The sequence below is a fragment of the Notamacropus eugenii genome, chromosome 2, assembly GCF_028372415.1.
Source record: "Notamacropus eugenii isolate mMacEug1 chromosome 2, mMacEug1.pri_v2, whole genome shotgun sequence".
NCBI classification, from domain to species: domain Eukaryota; kingdom Metazoa; phylum Chordata; class Mammalia; order Diprotodontia; family Macropodidae; genus Notamacropus; species Notamacropus eugenii.
Genome location: NC_092873.1, coordinates 269,005,446 through 269,023,053, shown reverse-complemented (window position 1 = coordinate 269,023,053; position 17,608 = coordinate 269,005,446). Strand labels below are relative to the sequence as shown.

Genomic DNA, 17,608 nt, shown 5'->3' with positions numbered 1-17,608 from the left:
AGTAAGATCTGAACACAAGTAATAATCATAAGAACTCGCTTTTATACAGTGTTTTAAAATTGGCAAAGCACTTTGCATATGTCATTGGATTCTCACAGCAACTATGTGAGGGAGGTGCTATTGTGACCCCCATTTTACAGATAAGGAAACTGAGGCTCAGAGAGCTTAAGTGACTTGCCCAGTACCACATAGCTAGCAAGTGTCTGAGGTTGGATTTGAACTTGGGTTTTCCTGATTCCAAGTCTTATGATCTCTCTATCCACTACTCCACCTCCTGGCAAGGCCTTGCTATCTCCAGATCCGTCTTTATAGGATCAAAGAATTCAAACAGGGTAAAGCCCCAGTAATACAGATAAGTAAGTATCAGTGGTAGGATTTGAACACAGATCTTCTGACTCTAGAGTGACTGTTCTTTCCACAGTACATACCATGCTGCCTCCTATTCTTCTCTAATATGGGCATTGAAGATTAGGGATTTACAAGAATGAAGAGAGAAGTCACCTTAAAATAAGAATTACTTTGGGTCCTAGAAGGGGAAACCGCCAGTTCATCCTTAACCTTAAAGACAAGACGGGGACATTTGAAAAGTTGGTGGGAGTTTTCGAATTTCAATTTAAAAATAAACATTTATTAGGTGCTTACTCTATACAAGGTACTTATAGGCACTGGGGATGAAGATAGAAAAAGAAGGTCTCTCTTGGTGAGGGGAGATAATAAAATGGGTAGGGAAGAAAGAGACCTTGAAACCAACCCTGTATGACAGAGAAGCCTGGGACCCCACTCTGGCTGGAGAAGCTAGTGGACAGAAAAGGAGTGTGATCAGGAAGACAGAAAGGAGAAGAAAGATACATCCCTTGTTATGACAAATCAGAGGGAACCATCATCCTCCATTTCACAAAGGTTCAAATCCCCAGTCATCTCTGAGCCTACACTTAGAGGTACTCACATACACATACATGTACATGCACAATACAATGTGCACATACATAGACATATATGATTGTGTGCACAATGCAATACACGCACACATATGTATACACAGTGTGTACAATACACATGCACATGCATATACATGCACACACATACACATGGACATATATACCCATGCACAATACACATTTGCAGTGCACTGTGCATGATATACATGCATATATATACATGTACACACATGTGCCTGTAATGCACATATATACAATCTTGCACACTATGCACAATACACACCTGTGCATATATACGCATTCACACTTGTACATATACACGTCCAGTATGTCCCAAAGACCTGTCAGTTTTACCTCTATAGAATCTTTTGTAGTCATCTTCTTTCTATTCCCATGGCCACTCCTCTCATACCTAGACCATTATCATGGCCTCCTAATTGGACTCCTTGTTTGGGTTGCTTCCATTTGTTAATCTATATTTCATATAGCTGTCAAAGTAACCTTCTCAAGGCACTGATCAGGCCCTTTCACTCTCTAGCTCAAAAACTTTCAATGGTTCCCTATTGCTCTAGGATGAAATACATGTGCCTTGATCTGGAATTGTTGAGGTAAAGAGGGGGCTTATATCTTTCTTCTTCTGACCTGAGGGATTCCATGTTCAGATTAGTCTTCGTTTCAGTGCAGAATAAGCAGTCATATCCACCTTACTCCGTGTCTCTATTGTCCTTATACTGTTCCCTTGATACACTAGCCACAGAACAAAACAGAATTGCCTTGCTTTGCTCTTTTTCAAGGACAACAGATAAGCAAGCCTCTGCCTCACTTTCAAGGTCAGTTGGAGATCCACAGTGACTGCCCTCCATTTTTTTTTTCTGCTTCCTGTACTCTAGATATTGGTAGGAAATTATTTGCATTCTAAATTCACTTGGCTGAAAGTGGGATGCTGTCAATCAACTGCCTTGACTTTTAATAATGATAGTAAAACTTTTTCATATGATCCACACTCTAAATTATGTGCTGTTGTTCAGTTGTTACAGTCAATTTTCAGTCATATCTAACTCTTCGTGACCCTGTTTGGGGTTTTCTTGGCAAAGATACTATTATGATTTGCCATTTCCTTCTCCAGCTCATTTTATAGATGAGGAAACTGAGGCAAAGTTCAATTGCTTGTCCAGGGTCACATAGCTACTAAGTGTGTGAGGCTAGATTTGAACTCAGAAAGAGGAGTCTTCTTGATTTCAAGCCCAGTGCTCTATCCTAGTTCCCATTTGGTCCCTCTACCATGACAGCTTTTAAGGCTCCCTGCAATCTGGCTTCAACCTAAAGGGAAAGAATGTTCATTTAGAGAGAGTCTAGATTTGGCATCTGAGCACTTTGGGAAGGATGGCAAAACATTTCCAGTCCAGCCCATCTCTGACCATGAATTAATTCTACAGTATCCTCCATCCATCCATTCATCCACCCTCCCTTTGAAGTGTCCCAGTGAAGGGCTGTAGCTCCCAGTGTGTTGTCATAAGGAACAACAGTTAACTGAAAGTCAGAAACTAGGGTTGGCATCCAGGTTCTGCCGGTTACTAACCACGCAAATTTGGGGAAGTGATAACCTCTTGGGGCTTCAGTTCCCTCATCTATAAAATGATGGGTTCAGCTAGATGATGTCTATAGGCCCTTCCAACCCTACATCCTATTAACTTGTTCTAATCTCCCAAAGTAGATCATCCCCAACCACACCATAGATGGCTCTAGTTGTTAGGAAATCACTATTTACACTGAGATGAAATGTGTTTCCCTGAAACTTCAACCCAGTGATACCCAAAGACCCTGCAGTCTTTGCAGTTAGAGAAAAGGATGTATAACAGGAACTGCATGGAACAAGCCCACCCTCCCTGCCTGCCTCCAACCAACTACATGGGAGTGTCAGTTCTTTGGGGACTGGGCACTCTGGGGATGACCTGCCTTTCCTACTACCAACAGACTCTGGGCATGACATCATATCCCCCCAACTCCCACCCCACCAGTCCTGCTTCAAGTCCAGCCTTCATGACTATCATCCAGGGAAGCAACTCCCATGAAGAGGACAGCCAGCCTCACCAAACAACATCAAGCAGCTGCCACATACTAGGCAGGCACAAAATTCAGAGGTGCTAGGTTTAAATCTTTGCTCAGCTACATACTACCTGGCTGACTTTGTAACCTCTCAAGTTCCTCATGTGACAATTAAGAGTTTAAACTAGAAGGTCTTCAGGGATCCTTCAGCTCTATAATCCTATGAATTCCATGGTCGCTAGCAAAAAGATGTACAGGAATTGTTTGGGCAAAGTGCAAGTGTGTGTGTTTGTGGGCATATGTGTATGTGTGTGCATGTATGTGCATGTATGTATGTGCATGTATGTGTGTATGTGCATGTGTGTATGTATGTGCGTGTGTGTGTGTGTAAGGGGAGGGCCAAGGGATGTGACCCATTTAGCAGTCCTGCAAATTGCTTCATGTCCTGGATATTTGTGACTCAATCTCCCAACCGTAGTCATAAGTTACTGATCACTTAAGTCTTATCAGTGTGCTCTGGGAGTCTTATGTACAAAAATATTTACAGCCGCTCTTTTTATTGAAGCAAAGAACTGGAAACAAAGAGAATGCCTCTCAAATGGAGAATGGATTACAAATTATGGTATTATGAATGCAATGGAATATGAATGTCTTGTGAAACAAAAACTGCCTGTTTCTGAAGGACCCAGGGAGACTTACATGAACTGATAAAGAGTAAAGTGAGCAGATCCAGGACCACAATTTATACAATAACAACGCCACTGTAGAGAAAAACAATTTTAAAATACTGAAGAACTTTGATGACACCCTGACCAAGAACAACTCCAGAGGACCAGTGATGAAGGCTGCAACCTACTTCTAACAAAGAGGTGGTCGATTCAAGGTGCAGAAAGAGCCAGGCTTACCTTTATTTGTTACAAGGATTAAGACTCTCCCCTCAGTGGAAGGAGGAGGAGAGGGAGAAAGGAGCTATTGACAGTATTTTGAGAAAGAAAGAAAAAAGAGTCAGGGAAGTATTTTATGAGACACACAAAAGAGAACAGGACATTCAGAAGGAACCATAGATGAGCAAAACATTTTTGAAGATAACATTTTGAATTTATGATATACTTTTTTAAAAAAAATCAAGCTGCATATTTACAGAGATTCAGTTTCACGTATTATTCTTTTTTTTCCATTTTACTTTGTACATGAAAATCTTTGTTAAAATTCAGAATTTAAAAATAATTAGATATTTTTAAAAGAGAAGCTTAGCTCTTCTCTCATTGGAAGCCAGCTTCCTCCAGGATCAAACTCAGTCTACATTATGTCCATGGGTCCAAAATAGTGGTGCTACACCCCTTGGACCTAGAAGTGGTTAATATTGTTAGAGATGCTTGTCTTTCTTTGGTCTGTTAAAAGACTATCATGGTACCTTTTCCTCAGCAGTGATACTTTATTCAGCACCAGTGGGATGGACTCCACTAAAGTTAATGTTTGGCTAAATTTTAGAGCATTTGACACATGTTCTAAAGTGTGTTTATTTAAAAAGAAAAAAGAGACTAAATCCTAGCTTTAACTAGTATATGTAGATTTGTAATTTTAAAAAATAAACTTATAAGTAGTGACAAGCATTTCTGGGCACCAGATTTCTAGAACTAATCTATAAATCTACAAGCATGTATTAAATGTGTACTGTATGCCAGGCACTGTGCTGAGTGCTAGGGATACAAATGCCAAGAATGAAATTATCTCTTCTTTTCAGGTGATGGCAGGTAAATAAAGCTTGAGGCAATGGAAAGAGCACTGGACAGGGGTCAGAGGGTCTGAGTTTGAATCCTGGCTGTGACTGTCACCTTGGGCAAGTTACATCATTTCTCTGGACCTCAATTTCCTCATCCATAAAATGAAGAAGTTGAACTAGACGTCCAAGATCTCCAAGATCAAGTTTGCAACTTTATTCTACTTGGGTGACTTTGGCCATAAGAATCATGACACAGTTTTAGGTTTAATCCTGCGTTATTCACATTTTCTCCATCACTTTCTTTTTACTCTAGACTACCAACAAAACAATAGATCAAGCCCTGATTTGTATACAGCATTTGCCAGTTTCCAAAGTGTAAATACTCAGCACTGAAAATTTAACAATGGGCTCTCTGGAACCAGCAAGAGCTGATGCTCATACACCCCTGCCTTCTGGATGTTATTTAACCACTCTAGACCAGTTTCTCATCTGTAAAATGGAGTCAACCAGTTGGCATCTCAGGTCTCTTCCAGATCTAAATCCTAAGATTCTAGTTATCCTTCCTCATTTACATTACTCCCTTTCATGTGCTCTATATTCCAGCTGCTGGGCCATCAACTCAACAATTGTCTTGACTTATATCTTGTCATTGGACTCCAAATACTCTGGAGAATAGGGTGAGGCTGATGACTTTGCACAGCCCTGCCTCCCTTAAATCCCATTCACTAACAAATCAAGACATCCCCCTCCTGAAGTCATTGGTCCTCTTCAAGAAGGAAAGATGAACAATAGAACCTCTGATTCTACTCAGTTTGAAGTTCTCACTCCCTACTCAGATTTCTGAATCTCTCCTTTGCATCCAACTTTGTATTATATTTATTTGCAAAGACATCATACTCCCTCCTTAAGAATAGATTCTGTCATTTTTCATCTTTGTTATTACCAGCACCTAGCTAAGTATATAGTAGGTGCTTAATAAATGCTTGTTGATTGATTTGGGGGGGGGTTCCTTGAGGGATGTCCTGATTGTACACTTTGATCCAATGACAGCCTCCTGACTGTTCCATGAACAAGATTCTCCATCTCTCAGCTCCAGGCATTCTCTCTGGCTAGCCCCCTTACCTGGAGTATTCTCAACCTCCATATTGACTATTGACTCCCTTAGATTCCTCTGAGTCCCAACTAAAATCCCATCTTTTACTGGAAGCCTTCCCCAATCCCTCTTAATTTTAGTGCTTTCCCTCTGACAATTAGTTCCTATGGATCCTGTATTTAGTTTGCTTTGTATATATTTGTTTGCATATTTTCTCCTCCAGTAGGTTGTGAGTTCCTTGAGGTTAAGCACTGTCTTTTCTCTCCTTCTGTATTCCCAGCTTTTAGCCCAGTGCCTGGAACATAGTAGGTGCTTAATAAATGTTTATTGATCGAATGAATGAATGAATGAACTTTTAGGTAGCAGATAGATAGGAATGTAGCAGAAAAAGTCACACAAAGAGAGGTCATTTTCCTTTTCTGGGCCTCAGTTTCCTCAACTGTAAAATGATGAGTTGTTTTCAGTTTTATCCAACTCTTTGTGACCCCATGTGAGTTTCTTGGCAAAGATACTGGAGCCTTTTCCTTCTCTAGCTCATTGTATAGATGAGGAACTGAGGTGGACAGAGTTAAGTGATTTGCCCAGGGTCATACAGTTAATAAGTATCTGAGGCCAGATCTGAACTCAGGAAGAAGAGTCTTCCTGACTCCATGTTCAGTGCTCTATCCACTTTACCACTTAGCTAACCTCTATAAAATGAGGGATTTGGAATAGATGGCCTCTGAGGTCCCTTCCAACTCAAGAGCTACCAAATACTAACCATCAGGAGAGGGATGCTCCAAAAGCAAATTAATAGTGTCAGCACACTTTCTACTCTTAGGTGGGAACCCATGACCATTGTATTTCCACCAAGTAGGAAACCCTGTCATCACTCTAGTATTCTAAGGTTTGCAACTTCAACAATTGCGTTTTGTCTTCTCCAATCGAGCTGCACAGTTTGGGCTTTTGCTTAGGCTGGGGACATTTCCAAAGTAACTTCTATTCAGTTTCAAAGGGATTCCTCTGAAAGAATCAAGTTTCACACTTGCCCCCACCCCCAATTCGTTCTCACCTTCCCACAAGGGCCTCTACTACCCAGTAAGAGACCTATTACAAAACAATTACGATCAGACTCTGAGCAATGAGGGCCACATATCCCTATAGAAAGTGGTGGAATCAGGATCATCAACCAATATTTGATAATCCTACTTCATTTCTAAAAAAATAAAGACAAAATGCTATAATGGTGTAAGAGGAGGTGCCCCATATTCCTCAACTCCAGTTAATGCAATTGACAAGACATTCTATGACCTATTACTGTTACCAAGTGAGAAAACCACTTTAAGTTATAACATTAATCAAAGATAGAAACTGTGAGCAGTTCTTAGATATCTCTATTGAACAAATCAGTCAATCAAAGGTGTGAACTAAATTAAAGGAAAGTAAATGGTCACATAGCAGTAGACAGAGTTGTTGGGCCTGGAGTCAAGAAGACTCCTCTTCCTGAATTCAAATGTGGCCTCAGACTTACTAGCTGGGTGACCCTGGGCAAGTCATTTAACCCTATTTACCTCAATTCCTCATCTATGAAATCATCTGGAGAAGGAAATGGCAAACCACTCTAGTATCTTTGTCAAGAACACTCCAAATAAGGTCATGAAGAGTCAGATACAACTGAAACCACTGAACAACAACAAATGGTTACGTAGAAATGCCTTGTGGTTGGTTGAAAAGGAGAATTCATGCCTTGTGGGGCTTAGATAAATCAGTAAGTCAGTTCTGAATCTAGCATTCCCATAACAGGCCAGTCTAATGTTAGAATAACTCTAGTCAAGGCCCTGAGAGGAGGTCACTTGGGGGGATAAGAGGGTAATCTGTCTCCTCTCTGCCTGCCTTGACCAGGGGATGACTTAATGAACTTCAAAATGTCAGAAGATTTTAATTTCTCACTGACTTCAGTGTCTTGTTCCCAGAACAGCAGTGGCCCATAGCACTGGCATCTGTAGCAGGAGCCAAGGACAACAAAAACCCACTGAGGATTTATAAGGGCACAGATCCCTTGAACCTAGCAGATAACTCACACTGGACTCAGATGGCTCTGGAGGAGAAAGTGAGGCTGGTGACCTTGCACAGCCCTCCCTCCCTCAAATCAAAATCAACTGCAAGTCATATCATCATCTTGATGTCATGGTCCTCTTCGAGAACGAAGGACAAACAAAACAATCCTGCTACAACTTTCAACATGTAGGCTAGAGGATCCTGGTGTACTATACAAATACTTAGGAAAGTGCAATACAAACTCCCACAGCATAAAATCATGGAAACTTAGAGATAGAAGAAACCTTAGAAATAAATCACCTTGTCCAGCATTTCTTAAACTGTGAGTTACAACTCCATATGGGGTGTCAAAAAATTTAGCAACAGTAAAAGTTTTCTGAACATGTAGTGATCAAAAATTAATTTAAAATCAAACACATAATGATTCTGAGATGTTGCTGGTAGCACTTGCCATGTTGTATCCTGAAGCCTTGGTTCTGAACACACAGCATTCCCACTTTGTACTGCTCAAGCCCTCAAGTCACACAACACCAAGGAATGCTGCTGAAACACAAGTGGAAAAAGTTTAAGAAGCCCTGATCTAGTTCATTTAGTATCAGATTTTACAAGCAAGGAAACTTGGCTCTGGTGATGGGAAGAAGTTTATCCAAGGCTGAACTGTAACTGGAATCCAGGTCTCCTTATTCTTATTTCAATGCATTGCATGAATCAATGTCATTCAAGCACAGTGCCTGACACACAGTAGGTACTTAATAAATTTTTATCGACTATTGACTCAAATGTAATTGGGATTTCAGCTATAACTCCTATTGCCTAAATCACCATGGGCACCTTTTGTTAGTTTACACGAGGTAATAATCTTTAGAAACAAACAACAATTAAAAGGTAGGCAGATGTGAGGCATTCTGGTGCATTGGAAAGAGATCAGGAGAAATCTGAATGAAAGCCTACTTCCTACATTACTATCAGAAGAAATATAATGAGCAGAGGGTGGATGGGGCTTTGTCTTGGAGTACTAATATGGTGGATTGAGGAGGGAGCACACATGTACTTTCTCATTGTGATAACTTTCCTTTCATCTCTTTTCCAGAGATGTGTCTTCCAAAGATGTGCCCCTTGACACCACACTTCCCCTTGCTGGGTGTCTTGATTCCCCTTGATCAGGATCCACTTTCTCCCCTAGCTATTACAGTAACAAAGCCCTGAGCTCTTTGAGGGACAAACCTCCCCCCACCCCAGCATGGCTGTACCCCTCAAAAGAGTGTACCCTTAACTGTTATCCCCACCCTAGGCAACAATTTTAGCTAGTTACAGTTCTACTAACCATGTGACCACTGATAAGTCACATTTATTCTTGAAGTCTCAGTTTCCTCATTTATAAAATGTGAATAATGATAACCTATAGCGTCTACCTTCCCGGGTTTGTGTGAAGCTCAAGTGAGATGATTATGGAAAGTAATTTGTGAACCTTAGAGGATTATATAAAGTTTGTCAATTGATAAGACTAGTGCTTTGAGTCATAAAGAAATAGTCCCAGGAAAATGTAAAAAAACCCAACATTATGATTAGTGAGCACCTTTCTCTGAGCCTCAGTTTGACCATCTATAAAATGAAAAAGTTAGACTATCAGGGGTAAGGAACCTATGGCTTCAAGGTCACATGGCCCTCTAGGTCCTCAAGTGCAGCCCTTTGATTTGGATACAGACCAAGGGCCACACTTGAGGACCTAGAGGACCACATGTGGCATCGAGGTCATAGGTTTCCCCTGCCTAAACTAGATGTTCTCTAAGGTCTGTAGGCTAGAACTCTATTTTGTTCTGATGGGGTTCTTGTTCTGTGTAAAACAGTGTTTTCATGTAACCTATTAATGACATAAAATAGCACAGGTCTACATGTGCTCATATGTGTGCACATACTTAAAGTACAGGTGTTCTTCCTTCACTCTGAAATGACTATTCATGGTAAGCAGAAATACTATGTGAGTCATGTAGCTACAGTGATTAAAGTAAATGTATATTGCCAATGCTGAGAGCTTATTCCTGAGGCTAGAACAGACACTTGTGGTCAGTTTGAATTCTCCGTAACACTCCCATCTCATCCCATCTCTGATACACTGAAATCAGTAGTAAATGATTGAATGGTCCATAACCATCTCCGATCCCCACAGCGTTAGCTTATTCTAATAACCCACTGTGGCTTCTATCCATCCCTCAAGGAAAAGGACTTTGGCACACCTAAGATAGTACCATCTATGCAGTAGGGACCTGGATAAACACCTTGGCAGCCACTGCCAAGAGATCAGTGCCATTTATAATACAAAGAAGCTCCCTTTAACAGCAGTGTCAGGGGAAAAGAAGAGGCCAGCTTTCAAATGACAATGCCCCTGGGGCTAATGCTACAAGCACTTTATACCAAGTTGGTAATAGAGAATGACAATCTTATTTTGTGATTACTCAAATTCTTCACTCCAGGCAAACTGATCTACCAGTTAGTTGTGCCTCAAACCTAGCATGCCATATCCTACCCCGCTACTTCATATAGGTCCAGCATATACTTCCCCCTGATCGCTGCCACCTCCTCCTAGTTCCCCTCTCTTCAAATTAGCTCACATTTATTTAACTGTGTCTCTGTCATTGTGCCCCCAGGATGATGTCATATTCTGATGGGCAGGGAAGTGTCTTTATGTCTCCAGTGCCTAGTGCTCTGCTTTACTGTACTGTAAGTGAGTCAAAAAACATTTATTAAACATCTACTGGGTGCCAAGCACTGAGCTGTTTGCCCACAGTAGGTGCTTAATAAGTAGGTGTGGAGCTGGCTTGAAGGAATATCTGTTAAGGCTTTGGTTCTCATTCTAAGTACCACATTATGAAATTTTTTCTAGCCCCTCTCCTGATACCTTGGCACAGGATATCTCCCACACCTGGAATGCCCTGCTTTCTGCCTCTTAGTATTCCCTGGCTCCCTTAGAACTTCATCTGGGTACCACTTTCTATATGAGACCTTTCCTGATTCCTAACCCTAACTCTAGCTGCTAATGCTCCCTCCCACCAAAAAATAACCTAACATTTATTTACTTGGTATTTATTTTTATGTGTATGTGTTGTTTCCCTATATATTATGTCAACTTCTTGGGTACTGAAAGAAGTGGAAAATGTAATTGCTAAGCCATGATCAGTGATATCTGAAAGACCATGGAGAATGGGAGAAGTAGTAAAAGATCAAAAAGGGGCAAATGTCCCAATTTTGGAAGGATACAATAGAACAGAATCAAATAGGATAGAATAGAATAGAAGACACTACAAGTTCTAGGTCAGTGAGCTTTACTTCAAATGCTAAGAAAACTCTATAGCAGATCTTTTTAAAAGACTCATAGTGAATATTTAGAAAAGAAAGTAGGGATCCCAAAGAGCCAACATGGCTTCCAGAGTAAATCACACCAAACCAATTTAATTCCTTTATTGACAAGGTTACTAAACTGATAGATCAAGAATAGTACCAATCAATGATATCAAACTGGAATAGAAAGGGGACCACTAAAACATACATAAAGAACTCTATGAGTTGAACTCCTTGACTTAGAAAATTTATATCAACATTATCTACATTTTATTATATTTTTATTTATTGTGTTCAATATTTCCCAATTACATTTTAATCTAGATCAGGCTATACTTGGAAGTATTATGATGGGCCATGTTTAACACCTCTGGCATAGCTAGCTGACTTAGAGTTTAGCAAAGCATTTGATAAAGTATTTTATCCACATTATAAAATGTGGAAAATATGGAGAGACATGGACTCAGTAGTAATATAATTAGAGAGGATCCAGGAAAGGTTGAATGGGCAACTTCAAAGAGTTGTCATTAATGGTTCAATGTCTATTTGGCAGGAACTCTCTACTAGAATGTCCTAAGGATCTGTGCTTGGCCCTGTACTACTTAATAATTTCATCAATGACTTGGATAGATGTTATGTTCATCAAATTGGCAGATGATGCAATGTTAGGAAGAATGGCTGATGCCCTGGATGAAAAAGTCAAGATCTAAAAGGATTTTGACAGCCAAAACACTGAGCTGAAACTGATAAGATAGAAATCATCAGGGATAAATGTAAAGTCTTGCACAGGCTCAAAAGGTCAGTTTCACAAGTACAAGATGAGGAAGGCACAGTTAGACTACAGTTTGTCTGAAAAAGATCTGGATGTTTTAATGGACTGAAATCTCAATATGAGTCAGCATTATGACATGGCAGCCAAAAAAGCTCATTTTGGGCTGCATGAATAGAGGGATGGCTTCCAAGAATATGAAGGTTCCTGCGTACTCTGTCCTGGTCAGACCACAGGTGGAGTCACCTCAAAAAGTATTTGTTAAGCCCTTACTATGTTCTGGGTATATGAACACTTGCAGAAAGAAAAATAGTCCCTTCCTTTAAGAAGCTTACATTTTAATTGGGAAAAACAACATGAAAAAAGAAAGCTGAAAAGGGGTTGGAGAAAAGAGATGGAAGTCTTCTGGGACATTGTAGAGAAAGTCTGGGAGTATTGTGTTTAGTACTGGATACCGAAGTATAGAAATGAAATTGAGGGCAACCAAGAAGGGTGAAGAAACCTGTCGTGTGAAGACTAGATGAAGGAATTGGGTATGGTTAGCCTAGAGAAAATTCAGAAGATATGGTAACAACGTTTAAATATTTGAAGGGCTACTAAGAGGAAAAGCAAGAGGAAAAGGCCTTTTAATGTTTGGTCCCATGTGGGGCACGCTGAGAAGCAAGAACAGTGAGTAGAAGCAACAAAGAAGCAAATTGAAGTTTGATTTCGGTAATTAGACATTAAAGCTATGGGAAAGTACAAATGGGCTTCCTTTGGAGGTAATAGGTTGTCCCTCCAGCACAGTCAAGTCTCTTGTAATGGGGATTCTCACTCGAGGAGTATGGGTTGAACCAGATGGCCCCTGAGGTCTCTTCTGTGATTTCTGTAGCTCATGTTGATTTCTGTCCAATAAGTAAAAGCTTCTTAGAATGTATGTTCCACAAGCTTAAATTATGATTCTTCCTTCTTATGTCTCCTTTTTGCTCTCAAACCCAAAGCAACCTAAGCTGATTTTACAAAGTAACTGGATATTATTAGAGGCCAACAAACCTAACCACTATTTAGACTGCTGGATCTGCCCACTAGTGACTGCTAGTTTTAGCAATCGCAGCTGCTCTAATGTCACATCCACTGAATTGGTTGTGATGACTAGGGAGTGAATGGTTGCTTTTGTCTCCTGAATTATTGACTTAAAATATGCTTTTAATGACATAAAATTGCAGTTCAACCCCCAGGACAAGTACACGTACAATTCAAATACAATACAGCCCATAAGAAACACAATGTCTCTGGTAATTAGTACATTTGCCAAGACTAACACATTGTGAATTGTCCACAAAAATGTAACAGTCTGAGATTATTGTCCTTTAAAATGAAGTGCTGAGTGCCCAGTTCTTTGGCTTTGAGGTGTAATGTTCATCTGGGCTATGGAGAGTTCCAATTAGCAGAGGGATGCCATTACTCACCATGCTGTCCCTCCTACCCCATCCCTGAATCTATAAAGATACAAAGAGGTAACCAAAGGTCTTGGCAGGTATATAAAGGGGTTATTTCCTTAAATGATGCCCCACCTCATTTGATCTCCCCTCATTTATTTTCTCCGCTATTATACAGGTTTTCCCTTCTTTCTACCTTCATTCTCTTTTTTTCACTTGTAAGAAAATCTGTCAATTCTAAGGCAGTTAGAAAGGAAACTGGCTCTATTTTCTACTGTTATTCAGAAACACTGGCCCCCGCCACCTTTCCCCATGAGCCCACCAATTGAAATCACAGTTAAATTAAACCTTAAGAGAAATAAATGCAAAAGGAAATGAACCAAGTAAAAATTAAGTAACCTCATTGTAATAAGAACAGCTGACATTTGCAAAGTAGAATGAGCTTACCTATATCCATTATCTCATTTGAGCCTCATAATAACAACTTTGAGGTATTATCACCCCTTTACAAATGAGGAAACTGAGTCTCAAAGAGATTAAGTGACTTGCACAATTTTAATGGAATTTAAATTACAGAGCCAAGGCTACAACTAAGCCCACTGCATTATTCTGCCTCCCTAGAGGGAGTGAATTGCTGTTGCTTGCTTCCTATAACTAGTCAATATTAACACAAAGACCTATTTTATGATAAGAAAATCATAAGAAAATTTGTGGGCAAAGATCACTTCTTGTCTCTTGTGCCATGTAGCACTCAGCATAATGCTAGAGAATTTAGGGGGTAAGATGGGAAACAACCTATATTTCATCAGTGTAGGGAACTCCAATTATGGAAAGTCTCTTTGCTGACATGGATCGGCATCTTGTCTGTATTTTATAGTCTTAGAGTTGCCTGAGGGCACCTGGTCATATAGCTAGTATTTATCAGAAGAAACACTTGAACCCAGGTCTTCCTTAATTCAAGCCCTGCCTTCAGTTCAGGAACCTATACTGTCTTTCATGTATTCAGCATACACTTAGTAAAAATTTACTGAGAATTGAGAAATTCTCGTGATTTTCATGTACAAAGAGAGAACTTTCCTTCCATAATATGAAACTGGTATCTTTCCAAAGTCTTTGCAGGATCTCATGAGTTTGAAAAACTAGACTATATCAGAAAAACTAGCTCACAGTTTTCTTCTGGATTCCTCCAGAAGTGTGCCCCTATTAAAAACTCCAGATGGCTTCCATTCCAGAATGTTTGGATATTTCTTCCTACGTAACTCCCTCTCCTTGCCACCCCCCCTCCACACACACACCCCTCCCCATTTGGAATGGTTCTCAGTCTCTGATGTTTATAAAGAACTGTGTTTTTCGGCGATAGATGATACATGACAATTTATATATAAACAATTCTGTCGCTAGATGAAAGAAATCTTTGGCAGCTGGTAAAGTGAGGAGGGGAGATGTCATCACCGTGAAGAAATAGCTCTGGAGTTGCACACTACCTAAGCTTTGAAGGGATTGTAAACCCTTCAGGGGTGCAGTATGTGCCTGGCGATGACATTTTAAAATCTCTTTTTATATATAAGGCAAGGCAAGCTACACTTAGCGTGAGCCTTATTCCATGCCCTCTTTCAAGAATTCTGAGAGTTGTTTTGGTGATACACTCGACTGCTGATGACGTCCATGTCCCCCCTCCTTTCCCTTTGTCTGATCTCTGACAGTCAGGTAAAGGGCAAGAAGGGAGTTAAGAGTTCAGAATATCACGAATGCCAGCTCTGCATTTGGAGTGCCAGGGAGAAGGGCAATGTTCTCCTCTGTGCTAGGTGGCTCCCCCAAACTTGACCCCAAGTGAAACCTACCACGTCAGAACGCAGACACACTTCAGACCCTTCAAAGGGTCCCATTAGTTAGCAGCCAACTCGGCAGAGGGGCAGCGGTGGGAAACACCGCTGAGTTCAACTTCACCCTTCTCTTTCTGGGCCACTATCACCTCAACAGGAGTGCCCCTCAAGGAGAGGACGTTTGCTGCTGTCGGGTTTCCCTACACCCCCGCCATCCTCTTTGGGGCTTTTCCCATATGGGACCATGAGAATAAGTGCAAGTGTACTGTTCTTTGGGAGAGAGAGTAGTTGAGAAGTCGCCAGTCTCTCTCTGGCCCCCGCTCCAATGCAGAGGAGCCGAGGAGGGCTGCCGTCACCTCCGCTGATGCTCTCAGCCAGAACATCGGGATGGAGAGGGCATCTGAGACCCTAAGACAGAGAGCGAAGGATTGGCGTCAAACCCCAGGTCTCAGTGGCACTGTCTCCTGTTGTGTTCCGGCCGAATCCCCCTCCCGGATGACGTCCACGAGCACCGTCCTTCCCCTGACAGTTCTCAACTTTACTCCCCTGTCCCCCAGGGAGACTCTCCCTGTGCTTCCCTCGGGCTCTGACGCCTCTGGCTAGGGATGTCGCGGGGTGAGCGGGATGGGGATTCACTGCCCGCCAGAGAGCCCAGCTGAGAGCACTGTCAGAACCCCTGGATGCCCTGCTCAAAACTTGGAAAAGAGAAGTATCATGCATGCACCCACCTCGAAAAAAGTCACTCGGCTGCTCATCTTGGCTGCCTGCGGCCGCTCCGCTCACTAGCTGGGGCTGTGCCCGGCTCAGGCTACCCAGGCAAGAGCCTAGACGCCACGGTTTCTTTTCTCTCCCTCCTCCCTCCCCCTCCTCCGCCCCCTCCCCCAGCAGAGAGGCGCCGCACTTACTTTAGAGCCCCTTACCCCCCCTCCCTCTCTTGTCACCTCTCCAGCCTGTGCTCTGGGGCGCTCTGCAACCAATCAGGAGACAAACCCCTTCCCCTTTCTCTCTCCCTCCTCCTCCCCTCCCTCCACCTCCTCCATCCCCAACAGCAAAGCTAAGCCGGGGGTGGATAGAGGCGCCTGCATCTCTGCTCCCAGTCTGGGCCAGCAGGCGGGGAGAACTGCCCAGCCCCTATCCATCACCAGCACACCCGCCCGGGCTGCAGCTTCAGGCTAGATCAGGATGCGCTGGGGGAGGGAGGCAGGGAGGCGGGGGAGTGTGCATCCAGTCTCAGGTTGGGGGGAGGGGTGGTGCGTCCCCTTACGTTGGCATCTAGGGGTGGCTGCTCCCTCCTTGGGTGACCAGCGCAGTCCTGGAAAGCAGTTGGTGAGACTTCGGTACCAGCGGTGAGGCGCTGGGAAAGGAGAGTCACCGAGCAGCGCCCCCTCCCCTTTTCCTTCCCTCCCTCCCTCCTTCTCCCAGGCAAACCTCAGTAACGTCAGTGAGGAGCCAAGAGCTGACTGCGCTCCTGCTCCAGCTGGCTGCTGACGACATAGATGTCTATCAGTGGCACCCAGGGCCCTGTCCTCGGATGCTTCTCGCATCTCTTCAAAGCGTTCCCGGGATTGCTTCTGTTGCCCAGTGGTGAAAATACCGGCTCCTTTTCTCTGCCGGATTAGGACGTAACTCCCAGCTCTCGGGTGGAGGCATGTGCCAGTCAGAAGGCTGTCTCTCACTGAAGGGATAACGTGATGAAGGAAGGGTGAGGGAGGAAGACAGGGAGCTGTATTTCTTCTTCCCAACTTGGAAATCCTGAAGGTGAAGAAGCTAGAATGGAAACCCTGCGACTTCTCCCATGGGCAGGTACCGTTGTTCCTGGGCCTCACTCTGCCTTCTGCCCAGAGCAGAGGACCCTGGACCGGAGAAACCTCAGCCAAATGAATGTAGCAAGAAAAGTCTAAGGTTAGGGAAAGGGAGAAAAGTAAAGTTCCTCCCGTCACCAAGGCCCGAGGGTTATCTGGTGGTTCTATTTGCCTCCTCTGAAGGTCCTTGTAGTGCAGGAAGTAAGTTGATTTGAACTTTGCATAACCCCATAGAAGGGGACCACCCACAACCCTGCTTATTATCTCTTGTTGGTAGGATGAGGATTAAATGACTTTATCTTCCAAATGTGAGAAATGAACATGAAAACAGCTTTGGCAATCTGCAGGTATTACATGGGTGTAAAGGCTTACCACTTTACGAAAAGCTACTGCAAAAAGGGGGGGGTGGGCTACCCGGGAGTTTCATGTTTGAGGCTGGGGCTCTTAACCTTTTGTTCATGAACCCTTTTGAAATAGTGTGGTTTAAAAAATAATAATGGAACAAAATGCTAAATTTCAGTTTATAAATGAGTGAACAAAGAAAGATGTATTTTTTTCACATCTAAGTTCACAGACCCTCTGAAATCTGAAGACCTCCAGGGTAAGAACTCCCGGTGTAAGAT

The 17,608-nt window shown here is 42.4% G+C and overlaps 1 protein-coding gene across 4 annotated transcripts in view; it reads right to left on the bottom strand.

The window, feature by feature from the left end:
* LOC140527253 (very-long-chain enoyl-CoA reductase-like) overlaps positions 1-17,277 on the bottom strand; it is an 81,641-nt gene extending 64,364 nt beyond the window's left edge. Inside the window, exon 1 of one of the 4 annotated variants that reach the window (XM_072644054.1) lies at positions 16,612-17,277. In XM_072644054.1, coding sequence (XP_072500155.1) covers positions 16,612-16,677 — 66 coding nt within the window. In that variant the 5' untranslated portion in view covers positions 16,678-17,277. Of the gene's footprint in view, positions 1-15,911; positions 16,042-16,611 lie in introns of those variants that run through there. The other 3 variants (XM_072644051.1, XM_072644055.1, XM_072644053.1) reach the window with 3 other exon arrangements.
* Between the last annotated feature and the right edge of the window lie 331 nt (positions 17,278-17,608).